The sequence below is a fragment of the Myotis nattereri genome, assembly GCF_964212035.1.
Source record: "Myotis nattereri genome assembly, chromosome: X".
NCBI classification, from domain to species: domain Eukaryota; kingdom Metazoa; phylum Chordata; class Mammalia; order Chiroptera; family Vespertilionidae; genus Myotis; species Myotis nattereri.
Window position 1 is genome coordinate 154,264,098 of NC_138078.1, and position 12,785 is coordinate 154,276,882.

A 12,785-nucleotide genomic window follows, 5' to 3' on the forward strand; every position below is an offset into this window, starting at 1 on the left:
GACAGCATCTGGCAGACAAAAGGAACTACATGATAATTTTTTAAAGGTAAAAAAAAATAAAAACCTTTTGTACTCCCCAAAAGGCTCATCTGCTAACAAGTTCTCAAGTGTTAGGAGAAAATGGTAGCATGGTGTGGCACCATCTTCAGGAGAGGCCAGAGATAACTATTCCATTGCTGTATCCTCTCTTATGCCCCTCCTTCACTCATACTATTTGAGCTGGAAGAAACCTTGTTAATTTTTAGTCCAATAGTATTCTTTCATAAATGAGGTCTAAAGAGGATACATCCTTGCCACTAAACACATAGACAGTGTCAGAATCAGTCAATTCTCATGACCAGGTCTCCTCCATTATTGTTTACACAGATGAATATTTAGCAATCCTTCTTTACTATGCATTTGAAGTTAATTCTCCTCTTGCTGCCCAGTTGATTTAAGCGTGCATCCAAAGTTGACGACTAATATACTAGACTAAAACAAATCCTAATGCTTGTAAGGAACACAAGAAGGAAAACTTGGGGTGTTAGCATAGAGTGACAGCTGAAAGCAGTAAATGTGCCTATGGTGGCCAGGGCATGTTTCCTGCATGGTCTGCAGAAGAGAAAGTGGCCAAATCAACCGTGGCTTCCATGAGGTTGTCAACAAAGACACTGACCTGTGCCACTTTGGAAGGTGGTTCCTTTAGAGTGAATTACCTTTACACCCACATCTATCACTACATGGTATTAAATGCTACTACAACCTAGAGCTAAATGAGGAAGCACCAACAACAAAGTACTGGTGGACACTTTGCTAATGAGCTCTCAAGTATTAGGAGATGCCTTTGCTACCTTTTATCTATAAAAGCCTTTAATATTAACTTTTATTAATGAGGAACATGGACAGTAAGTAGAGACTTAGGCAACTATTCTATTAAAAACTTAAGTATCACAGTAACAACCTTTTAACAGCTTATTCTTATTCTTTGGGAAACATCACTGCTCTGTCTGCCCTATTGCAGTAAAGGTACCCAGCACTGGTCCTGGTAGCCAATAGTTGGCACTGCATCAACCCTCCATTGAGTGGAGAAGCTCTGGCTTAATTCAACTCCCATAGAACCAGGGTGTGAAGGTTTTGAGAAGAGTGTGCCCATGCATCAACAGCCAAGTTCAAGGACACAGAAAGTATTTCTCCAGTGGGAACTTGGAGACTAAAGACTGCTTATGTTTGGGATGCTGTCTTGCCCACCAAAGCTGCACATCACATTCTAAGACACTGTTTTCTCATCATCTACCTCAGGGGACCAGGACTGGTTTTTTTGTGCCAGGCTGTGTTTGGGGCTGTTTTTCCCTCTAAGGGATTAAAGGATGGATTATGTAAGAGTCTGGACTAAAATTAGAATCAATGAATATTGAGGTCTTATCTGTGGCTTCAAGAAAGGCCACTTTGCTTTCATGTGATTGATATTTTTGCAAAAAGGAATTGAAAAAGCAGTATGATGTTGTGACATACTCACCAGTTTCAACATCCATGGGCTACCACGGCATGTAGCAAAGCATCCAAACAGGCCAAAAACAACGATAGTAGTGCCAGTTCCAATGAGGACATAGGGAGCATTTGTGGAGTTCTCAGCAATGAGGGAAATATAGGTGCCCAGAGTGAGTTTTCCCCAGACTCCAACGGCCAGCAGGATCACCCCAGTGATCTGAAAATGGGAAGGCAGGAGAAGAGAGTGTAAGACTGCTGCTGAGAGAGGTGACAATCAGTGTGGTCTGAATATGACAACTCCAGTTTGTATGAACAAATTGGTACTTGCTATAGGATTCCCTAAAGTAATGAGAAAAGGTTGAAGATCATTAACTAACGCCATCATACAGCAAAGACAATGATTTTGTACAATTAGATCTTATACAATCCCATATGCAGTTACTACATTAATCCAAACTGAAGCCAACAATAAAGAACTTTTTAAGCTGCTTAAGAAGTATATCCTAATACAGTTCTCAGAGACTTTCTAGGTCTAGTCTGAGCACCACAACTTGATGCTGAGCTAGGTATAACCCCAATAGTAATGTCAGCCACCCTCTTCAAGGGTATGTGTGTACATAGTGTGTTTTAAGGACATTTCACATGTTTTAAGGAACAAAGTAATTTTCTTTCACTATTTTCACAAAAATCTCTACAAAAGCAAAACTTTCAAAATATTTTTGAATCCATGTTGATTCACCACCTTATTTATGTTACTTTATTCAATATAAAACAACAGAAGAATCCAAATAACTCCTAGAATTAATTTTAATGCAATGTGGCAAACCCTACTGATCAGGCCAAAAGAAATCCCTACAGCATGTCTAAACTCTAGAACCCTGCACCAATTGTGTCCTTACTTCAGAAAATAGACTTGGGGCTGCATGCTATGCCTCACTCTCTATCCCCTGAAGCTTTAGCTACTGAAGCCAATGGTTGACTGTGTCTCTAGCTCCAAAACTGGCCTCTCCTTCGGTTTATTAGTAGCTTAGCAACTTATTTAAACTAACAGCCCTCTGCTATGTCTTCTGAAAGCTTATGAGGCCAAAAAAAGCCTGGGTGTCCAAGGTAGCTCTTCTCCATACCAAATGCCTCAGTTCCCTGTCCAGCCTGACCACTCAAGTGAGGAGGCCAGATGAGAAACTGGAGAAAACCAGAATGATACAAAGCAATACCCACCTCACCAACATTTCCCCTGTCGATCAATACACTGTTCACTGTTCCATAACATCTGTAAGTGAACACCACCAGATACATGCTGCATGAGGAACCAAACAGCTGGGCCAGTGAAGATGCCAAGGCCTCTCTCCGTATACTCTGAAAACTCCTTATGAGAGTGGGCTCCACATATTAGGGGAGAAGGGTTCAGTAGAAACAAGAATTTGGTGATACTCCCTTACCCCTACCCCCAATCGTTTTTCTACTTTGTAGAAATATTAACCGTGAAAGAATTAAAAGCTTGAAATCATGAAAAGATTGAGGAACTAATGCAACTTTTACAAGGTAAAGGAATGGATGTGATCTAGTCTTCAGGAAAAAATGTCTGACACTACTATTTGGGAGATAGTGGCCCAGTGGAGGTCTACTGCCTTTGAAAAGTTCCAATGGAAATGACCTTAGTGAGTTAAGACAACCAAGATCGCAAATGTTGCCAAGAGTTTCATGTCCTCTGCTGACACCTGGTGGTTACTACAGAAAGTACCTTCCTTGAACAGCCTCTTCCATATTCCTCCAAATGGAAACATAAAAGATTTTTCACCTACCAGAATCAAAATGTAACATTCAATTCTCCACTTATTAGGAATAAGAACATACTGAATTGAACATTAGGTAGAAATGGCAGTGCATAAGATGTCTTTTATTACTCAATTCTTAGCACAGTGCCAGGCACAGAGTAAATGCTTAATATAGACTGACAAACAAATATATTTCATTTCTCTGGGTCTTAGAACCTCTGTTTTATAAAACAGAATCCATCAAATGCCAAATACTTACAAAACTTCTCCATAAGGTAAATACTGTGAATTAAGTTAAAAATGAGAAACTTTCTCCTTCACTTCCCACTCTGCACTATCTGCCTAAAGCTGTAAATATCACAATGTGTTAAACAAAAGCAAAAATTCGATTAAGCTAATCATTGTTTATTTAGACTGAATGTAGGTCTCATGTATAAACTTGCAATTTCACATGACTGTCCTTAAAGATTCAGTAATACTTCAGACATACACTGAGCAGCTGCAGTCCACACATTACTATTACCAGTCATTATTAGAATGATATTGTTTTAATGAAAGTATACACTACTGACCAAATTTGAGTCTGATATTATCATATATTTCTATGACCAGAGATTTCATAAAGTTCACTTACCACCATACCAAATATTATATGTGGTATGTCAAAGTTAACACAAATTCTGATTTAAAGGCAAACAGTATTAACATTTTTATTCCTGTTCTCCTTTCCAAAAATAATTTCTCCACGTATAACCATTGCTTTGTATAATAAATCTCTCCTCATGTAAAGTACAAAGCCTATAATATCAACTTGTTAAATATTCGTTTAATGTAAATTACACAAATATCCCCCCTTCTTTCATTCTTTCTTTTTTTTTTCTTTTGCAAACCTCAAGGTTGCCTCTTAAAGACTGCCAATAGGCACCTTATTGCATGGGAGAAAAACCATCCAACATCTTGACATTGACCAAGTTGGTCATCCTCTAAGTAACTCTTCCACTGAATGACATGAAGACTGGGATAGCTAGGCCCCTCCAAGTACCCACGTGCTAAGAATCTAAGACCAATCTAGAGAGAAAATGCCTTCTCAAGTGTTGGTCTTCTACTCAAACATTCCTGATGGACAAATTGTGTTTGAAAACCCAAACTCCACACATGTAAGGCCTTCTGCAGCCTCATCTCCTTCATGACTCTTTGTGCATTCTACATTGTTCCAGGAAAGTGTAGTTCTCTGTGCACTTCCCATTCTTTATTGCTTCTCAGCCATTGCTCTTGATGGTCCTATTACCTAGGCTTGTTACCCTTCCTATCACTACCTGTCTATATCCTAAACTCTTTGGTACACTGTACACACTTGTCCCAGCCTTCTTAAACAAACCTTATTCTGTAGTATTCCATTGTTTGTCATACTGTGCTCTATTCCCCCTCCCATGCACATCTAGTACTGTGATTCCCTTAAGAGCAGAAGCTGTGTATCTTGCACGTAGTCAATGTCCAGAATGTCTGTTGAATGAATGAATAAGCAACCAATTGTAGATTGACAAGGGGAAAAGTTTCATGTTATCCATCCACCTACTCTACCCTCTGAAATTCTCTGAAAACCTAGCCAATCTGAGTCAGCATTGTAATCTGGAGAACAACAATGTAAAGGACAAAGAAGAAAGGGTTCAATAGACAAGGAAGAAAAAGGTTGGACTATAGTACACCCTGAGGTGAGTAAAACCATATCTGGTGGTGGTAGTGGTGGTCAACTTGGGGTGAGTATTATAAAACAATTGCCAGGCCATGAGAGAGTGGAAAAAAAAACTACAAGCAAAGGAGCCAGGGATACTGCACTTTCATGTTTCTCAGATGCCCAGAGGCATTTTACTTGAGCCCACTCCCATTTGTGCTCACAGACCACAGACATTCTGATTAAACTTGTGTCATCAGAATAACAGTGTGAATTTGTCACATTTACAACTTATTTTATTAAAAAGTAATTGTGTAAATGATTAATGTTTTAAAATAGACTAAGAACCAGAATTTACTGGGGCTTTTCCACAGGCTTGAGAACTCAGCCCAGATGAATGGCAAGAGGAGACCTAGTATATTTAAAAGGTAGATGAATGGAAGAGTTCATGGCTGGGGGTTAGAATATCATGATTTCAGTTGTAGTTTTGTCACAAATTAGCTATGTGGCCTTGGACAGATCAGCTAACCTTTCTGGGCCTCAGTTCCTTGTTCAGTAGGATCAGGAAGCGGGCAAACCTGATTTTCAGTGCTTCCCCCATCTCTAACATTCAACAATAAATATGAACCTCAAGCTTCATATTTATTCAAATTTATTCACTCTGAAATATAGTGATGGATGTACCATTGGGCAAATAAGCACAAGAAAGTTTATGAGGTTCTTCCTATGACTGACAAACCATCAGCAGTGGGAGTAGAAAGTCAATTAATTTTTGGATGCAAACTCCACTGTTCTGCCAGCTTTCCAAGATGACAAGTGGTTGCTGGGTGAGGGAAGAGAACATGTACAGTTAGTCATGTGTTATAGTTTTACACAGACTTCCAAAAATTCATTAGTTTACTGGCATGACAACAAGCTTTCCTTTTAAATGATGACACTGCTATCTTAAGAGCAACAAGACATATGCTTTGAGCTTTTTCTTTCTAAGTAAGTATGTTAGCCAATTCAATCTTTTTCTCCCTTATTTTTATGTCTATGTGTATATGTGTGGAAGATAACACACAATACACGGTGGGGAGATAAGTGGCATCATTAAATATGAATAGGGAAGTTGAGAACAGTGAGAGAAGAGGATTTTAAATTCTGTTAAAACTGAATTTGAGAACCAATAGGAAACCTCTCTGTTCTAGGTCCTGTTTTCTGTTGGTTTTGAGATGACACATATAACATGTTCAGATGTCAATTGTGGATGGGGAGCTGGAGTTCAGAATTTAGAAGTTCATCAGAGCTGCAAATGAGGGTTCAGGCCAGAAGTGACAGCTAAAGGAACAGTGTGTCTCAGGAAACAAAAGCAGAGGATGGTTGGAATGACAAGGGCTAAGGCTAGAACATGAGAGGACAACACTGGAAGACAGGTGATAGTGAGGAGATGCAGAACACAGTGGACACAACTATGAAGGTAGCTGCTAATAGGAAAAGTAGGAGACATAGAAGAAAGAGACTTTCTTTCTCTTCTAAAGACTTAATGGGGGGAAGGGAATACCACCACAGTTCATTGATCCCAGGTATGCCAATGAGCAGACATGGTACTCTTTATTTATATACCCAGTACAGCCCACTAAGATTATATTTATTATTTAAATATTTCATTCTATAGCCAATTCATAGAATTCAAGTTCCAAAGAATTCATTTGTCACAAACTTTAGCTTCCATTTCAATTTTATCAATGACTATATAACCAGGGTCTGAAATGCATACTGTCTAACAGATCATAGATGCTTTTGAAAATATGTATAGGGCTTTGAATGGCACTATGAAAAGTCAGGAATTCCAGCTCTGGCTGTGGGCCCACCATAGCAGTTTCTTCACCTGGGTAGTGAAGCAGCTAATCATCTCATAGGAGATGACACCAAGAACGCATTAAGTCCAGCCAACAAATGCTTCCTTCTCCCAGATGCTTTCAAAATACAACCACCAGCTTGTACAAGTCATGTTTTACATCTGTTTCTTAGTTCTTCATCTGTGAAATGATTGGACTGGCTCCAGTCACATCTATAGGAGCCAAGTGCTTAAGTTTTATCTGTCTCCTTGAATTGCCCAAATGATCCTCAGAAGGGCCAAGATCCAGCATTTACCAAGGGCCTGTATTGGTTGGGGCTTTGTAGCTTGTCCATGGGAGTCTAGGAGAGAAGTGGCTTGAGCACGTGACAGACTGGAGACTGAATAATTTCTAATGGCCTAGAGGCCCAGGAACTGATAGAAGCTGATAAATATGGTGACAGTACTTTATGAATTAAAAACTGAGTCTGAACATGGTAGAGACATTTGAAATAGACCTATCACAGAAAATCAAGACTAAATGGCTGCTAAAATCATAATAAAGGGTACTTATTAAAATAGTCTTTTACTACTTGAATAACTAAACCCCTTCCAATAAGGCCCAAGCAGTTCCAACTTACACTTAATTCCAATATTCAACAAAGTGTCACATTAAATTTCTAAACATGTTTTTAGGAACTCTGTATATCTCACTAGGAAAGAATGGACATACCTGAATTGGTTTCTTATTTCCTGTATATTGCCTTACAAGATTCAGGATTTTAGATCTCTTCCCTCTTAAAAAAAATCCCAAAAGAAAGGCCCTAAAAGCCTTTCACTACACAGTTATTAGCACATTGAGAAACATCCCATTATTCCATGGAGAAATTTTAATGGCAGCTTATTCTGAGCCTCTTGGCATTACTTTTTTATTTATACTAGTAAGTATTGTTGATGAGTTTCCTTAAAAATATACACTAATAAGGTGTGTTGTACTCCAACTTTGAGTCCCCAAGAGCATGTAAAAGGAAGAAGTGAACAAACCAGAGGTTAAGGATGTCTGGATGTAGTTCACATCTCTGGTTTTAGTGATGACCCAGATATATAAATAGACCGCATATGCTAGTAGGTGAATACCTATTATGAATTGGGGCCAGCAAAGCCACTTACAAGGAGATTTGGGTACTTAGAAATCAGGAGCAGCTATAGTGGCTAAAGTGACAGAAGCTTAATGTTTTGGGGATTCCCTCTATGCCACATCTCCTCCATGGAACCCCCATTTGATTTCACTTGTATATAAAATATGTTGACCCAGTTAACACATAAAGCATGAGTACCAGGAGCGTGAACAGCATTAGCATTATTAGCAGGTGGCTGACCAAGTGCAGGAAGCGTTGTAGAGAGAAGCCACTTCCCTTGCTTCCATTCCTCAGTGACCTAGGACTGAACCAGCTGTGAAAAGATGGATAAAATTCCAAACTAATAAGGAAAGATATTTTAAAAGAAGATCATGTCAGTGTAAGCTTATAAACAAGCTACAACTATATTATTAATGCGTGTTGATAGAAAGTTTCTGCTGGCCACAAATGTATCATATCCTATATTGTTAATTGTGTATACATCAAGATTTAAATGAGGTCCTTTAACTCCTTTGTAAACACCAAAGCCTCACTCACATCCTGTGCCTGATTTTCTAACACAACAGGTCCTTCAGACATTCTGTCCTAATATCTATTTTAAGTACAATCACTGCTTGTCTGATCATAATTCCCAATTTTTAATTTGAAAGCCAGTCACTGTGCATATAGTGACCACACAATAGAAGCTTCATAAATGCAGAATGAACCTTAGTAGAAATATTTCTCTCATGATTATTATGTTGAACAAATTTAGCTCTCTAGGAGTTCCATTATTTTAAAAAGGGAATTTTCTTTGCATAATTTCTATATAGGATTATCATCTTCAAAATACCAAAAATAAAACCATAGTCCTGTGTGTATATATATATTATATCTTATACATACCTGTGTAAATAAACAGGAATAAGTTAGAACTTAGATAGTGAAGAAATCTATTAAGGCTTGTGCTCTATCTGGCTATGAATTGATGGGAGTGAGGGGGTGGGGTGTTTGCAGGAACTCACGCCTCTTTCTCCATGAAATTGGAGCTGATAACACCTAATGCTAGAAGAGGACCTATTATTGAGTAAAAACATATGTGGAAGAGGCATGCATATAGTACTCAATAATAAGATTCTTACCTCCTTTCAGCGGTCCTAACTTTCTCCTGGGAAGACTTAGGGGTCAAAATCACTTCCCTCTCATCATTCAAATATCCTCCCTGCACACATATGTGATACTGCTACCAATAACACATAGGGGGAAAGTTCAAATGTCTAATGTTAATAGGTACTGTGGGAAAATATTAACTGAAGCAAATTGACCAAGTAACAGGTTTTTATCTGAGTGCAACTACCTGCCTGGTCCTTGTAAAGTCAAATCCATATAGTGGACATCGCTTCTCACAATGCTTCACAAATGTCTGCTTTTGACCACAAGGGGGCCTAAATAGGAAAAATTGGGAATTATTTGGTCTAATCTATCACCACGAATGGAAATGTAATTTGAAGCTCTAACATTCTATAACTCCATGAGGTCTGTAATTGATGGTTAGGAGAATGAGCAGTGCTTATACCAGCAAAATGTCTCTCTCTAAAAAAAAAAAAAAAAAAACAAAAACAAAAACAACAACAACAAAAAAAAACTGTACAATAGTTGGAGAAAGGATAGGTCCTCACTATGTAGCCTGACTGGAGAAGGTTCTTTCTCGCAAACCCTGTATGCAGGCATAGTCACTAATTTATTTATTTTAAAAAAATGCTCTTCATTATTCCTCCCCATTGAGGCAGGCAGCTCTATAGAAATGAAAACATGTTCTGCTCCAAGCTACATCTTGACACTTTAAAAACCAAGATGGGAAATAAACATCCTGATGTATATGTTATGATGAGCCAGAAATGGTAACTATCACAAACAAATCTACACAAGGACCATCTGACTTTCAAAGCAGCTCTGGCCCAAAGTGGTGTCCTATCTGCCTGTCCCATAGCCTGCAAGGGGGATGTGCAGTCCTTCATTAACTAAGGGCACAGTCTGAAAACACAGTTAATTGTGTATGTGCCTGGAATAAATGGCCTTTACTGAGCAGTACTGTGCTCCCTATATGCTTCATCCCATTTATTTTTTCCCATCACATTTATTTTTAATCTCTGTTTTTCAGATGAAAAACAGGCTTTGAAAACAGGCTTTGAAAACAGCGTTAGACATGATGCCTGTGTTTTGGGCCAATTTTCAAAAATCTATATTTAAGCCAGTATTAGGAAAGTTAACCGAAGGAAAGATTTTTGTCTCAATATAAGGAAAATTTTTCTAGTAATAGGCCTTACCCAAAATGGAGTGGGTTGCCTTGCAAATGTGACAACAGAAGGCAACCATAGAACAGAAGTTCTACGGATGGAAAGCCAGCAGGAAAATGCAGAATTGCCTGAAAGGTTGTCTAATGCTATTGTTCAGGAAACCTAGTGATTTTCCTCGCCAATTATCTCCCTAGATTTTCATATATGCATGAATAGGAGCTTTGCGACACAGGAACCAGGGAAACCATTTTCCCAGATTCCGAGTTACATTTCCTGGTTCCTGAGGTTGCAACTAAAATAAGCTGTGTTCTTTAAAAGGGATATGGCACTTGAAGGAGTGTTTACCCTATTAATAATAGTTCTATTTTCCCTAGGCAACTATACTCTACCATTTCTCAGCTAGAGTAGAAATCCTGGCTGACTTTAAGAATCATTGAAGCTGGTTAAAGATAAATGTGCAAAAACTATAGAGGCAACCTCCATACTTTTCACATATAGACAAAGATTCTTTCAAAAACCTGACAAAGAAGTAAAATGAGAAACTACATATCTAATTAGGTGCTATTAATAACAGTATATTGCATCAGAAATCTATTCCCTATAAAACAAGTTCATAACTCCTTAGAAGAGCTATGTAACTAGCTCTTAGTAATGGTCATGAGGACAATACAGCTCTACTTTTTATCCCTGTGGTGACACAGCTGCCACTGCTAAGCTCACTCCAGCATGGTGCCTGCTGGTTCTACCTGCTCAGGCCTCCTGCTCCACTGATGCACAGCCAGGTCCAACCTGCCCTCCAAAGCCCAACTGAAATGCTCTTTCTGGCAAGAGGCCTTTACTGAAAGACAGTAATCATTTCATCCTCTTCTGAATGTGCTTAGGCTTTTCCATGCTATCTCTTATAAATGGTTTTTTTAACTTGTGTTCTACACCTTTGTGAATACCTTAGCACAGCCCCAGTGGACAGCTCCCTGACAACATATGAGTCCCTCTTGGGACTGTGTTAACTATATATATCCTATGGCATCTAGCCTTTGCTTTTGATAAACATGATTAGACAGAGCACTCCGATAGCAAATAGTTCTCATCTAGGACACATTACTTAGGCACAAGCAATAGAAATAAACATCTTACAAAATGCTAGAGGGTATTAATATTTTTTCTTAGTAAATATTAATGCTAGAGGGTATTAATATTTTTTCTTAGTAAATATTAATGCTAGAGGGTATTAATATTTTTTCTTTGTAAATATTAATGCTAGAGGGTATTAATATTTTTTCTTTGTAAATATTAATGCTAGAGGGTATTAATATTTTTTCTTTGTAAATATATTAAATTTACAAAGCAAGAAAGTTTGGGATTGCACCAGGGGCCCTCTTTACACAATGGGGATAACATAATAGTGGCATTTGTTGATTCTTAAGTCATTTAAATTGCAAAACCCTAAACTAACCTATGACATAGAAATCATAAGAGTGACTATCAATGGAGGGGACAAGACTGACAGGTGGGGGCATAAGGGGTGGTGGAGAGAATTTTTATCTTGATTGAGGTGTGTTTTGGGAAAAGGCCTCAAAACTCAAGCAGAAAAATAATGAGTGAAGAAATGTTATTATATAATCACTAGAGGCCCGATGCATGAAATTTGTGCAAGGGGCTTGGCCCTCGCAGCCACGGTGGCTTGCCTCAGCCCTTGCAGCCGCAGCTTCATCCAGAAGGTCGTCTAGAAGGTCATTTGGCTGTCCAGTCTAATTAGCATATTACGCTTTTATTATTACAGATTAGAGACAGCAGGAGGAAGAAAATGTCCTTGGATTTCATGTAACAAGTAAAATATCATCTTATCTTTATTATGTGCTTTACAGTATAAAGTATTTTTGTTCATAAAATTCTATGTAGTACTTATAATATCCTTCTTGTCATCTTAACATACAACTAGTAGCACTCAGTATCAGTGTCCTACTTACCACACCCACTCAAGAAATGCTATTTTCTCAACAAATTTTATACCTGCTAGAAATTAACAGTCTTAAAAAGAGAATCATGTAACAAAATTCTGTATCACAGAAATATATTCGTGAAACTTAGGACAAATTTATTGTGATGGTTTATGTATTAACTGAATGTGTTTTCTCCCTTCAAGTGGGGAATAATTTACAGAACTTAACTGAAAGTCTGTAGCTAGCAAAAACAACCTGTAGAAACTTACATTAGGACAGTGAAGATAATTTTTTAAATGTTTGCCTTTACAGCTGAGTGTAAATAGAAGAAAATCTATAGTCAGGCCACCCCTTTCTAAACTTCTTTGCAGATCTTCTGCCCCAGGGCACTTTAATGTTCCTCAAAGGTCAGATTGTTTTCAGGCTGAGTTATCTTCAAGATACAATTAGTGCTGTTCTTTCTAAGTGGAGTACAAGAGAATGTAAGTGCTGATTTCAGTGAAGGACCAAGAACTCAGCCTGCTCTCTCATGGCCACCAGACTCTGGCAGCCTTAAGATACACATATACCAGAAGTAAAGAGGAAAGCAAAGAAGTTCCTTGATTGCACATATGCTTGCTCTCTCTCCTAAAGAAAAAATTTTTAAAATGGAGTAACACCCCAAATCTATCACTTTAATGCAATTTTCATAATTTCA

At 38.2% G+C, this 12,785-nt stretch overlaps 1 protein-coding gene across 1 annotated transcript in view; it reads right to left on the reverse strand.

Annotated features, from left to right (window-relative positions):
• The window catches only part of TSPAN7 (tetraspanin 7), a 74,011-nt gene that overhangs the window by 15,896 nt on the left and 45,330 nt on the right, over positions 1-12,785 (reverse strand). Inside the window, exon 2 of the mRNA XM_081081259.1 lies at positions 1,496-1,684. Within this exon, the coding sequence (XP_080937385.1) occupies positions 1,496-1,684 (189 nt within the window). The remainder of the gene's footprint in view (positions 1-1,495; positions 1,685-12,785) is intronic.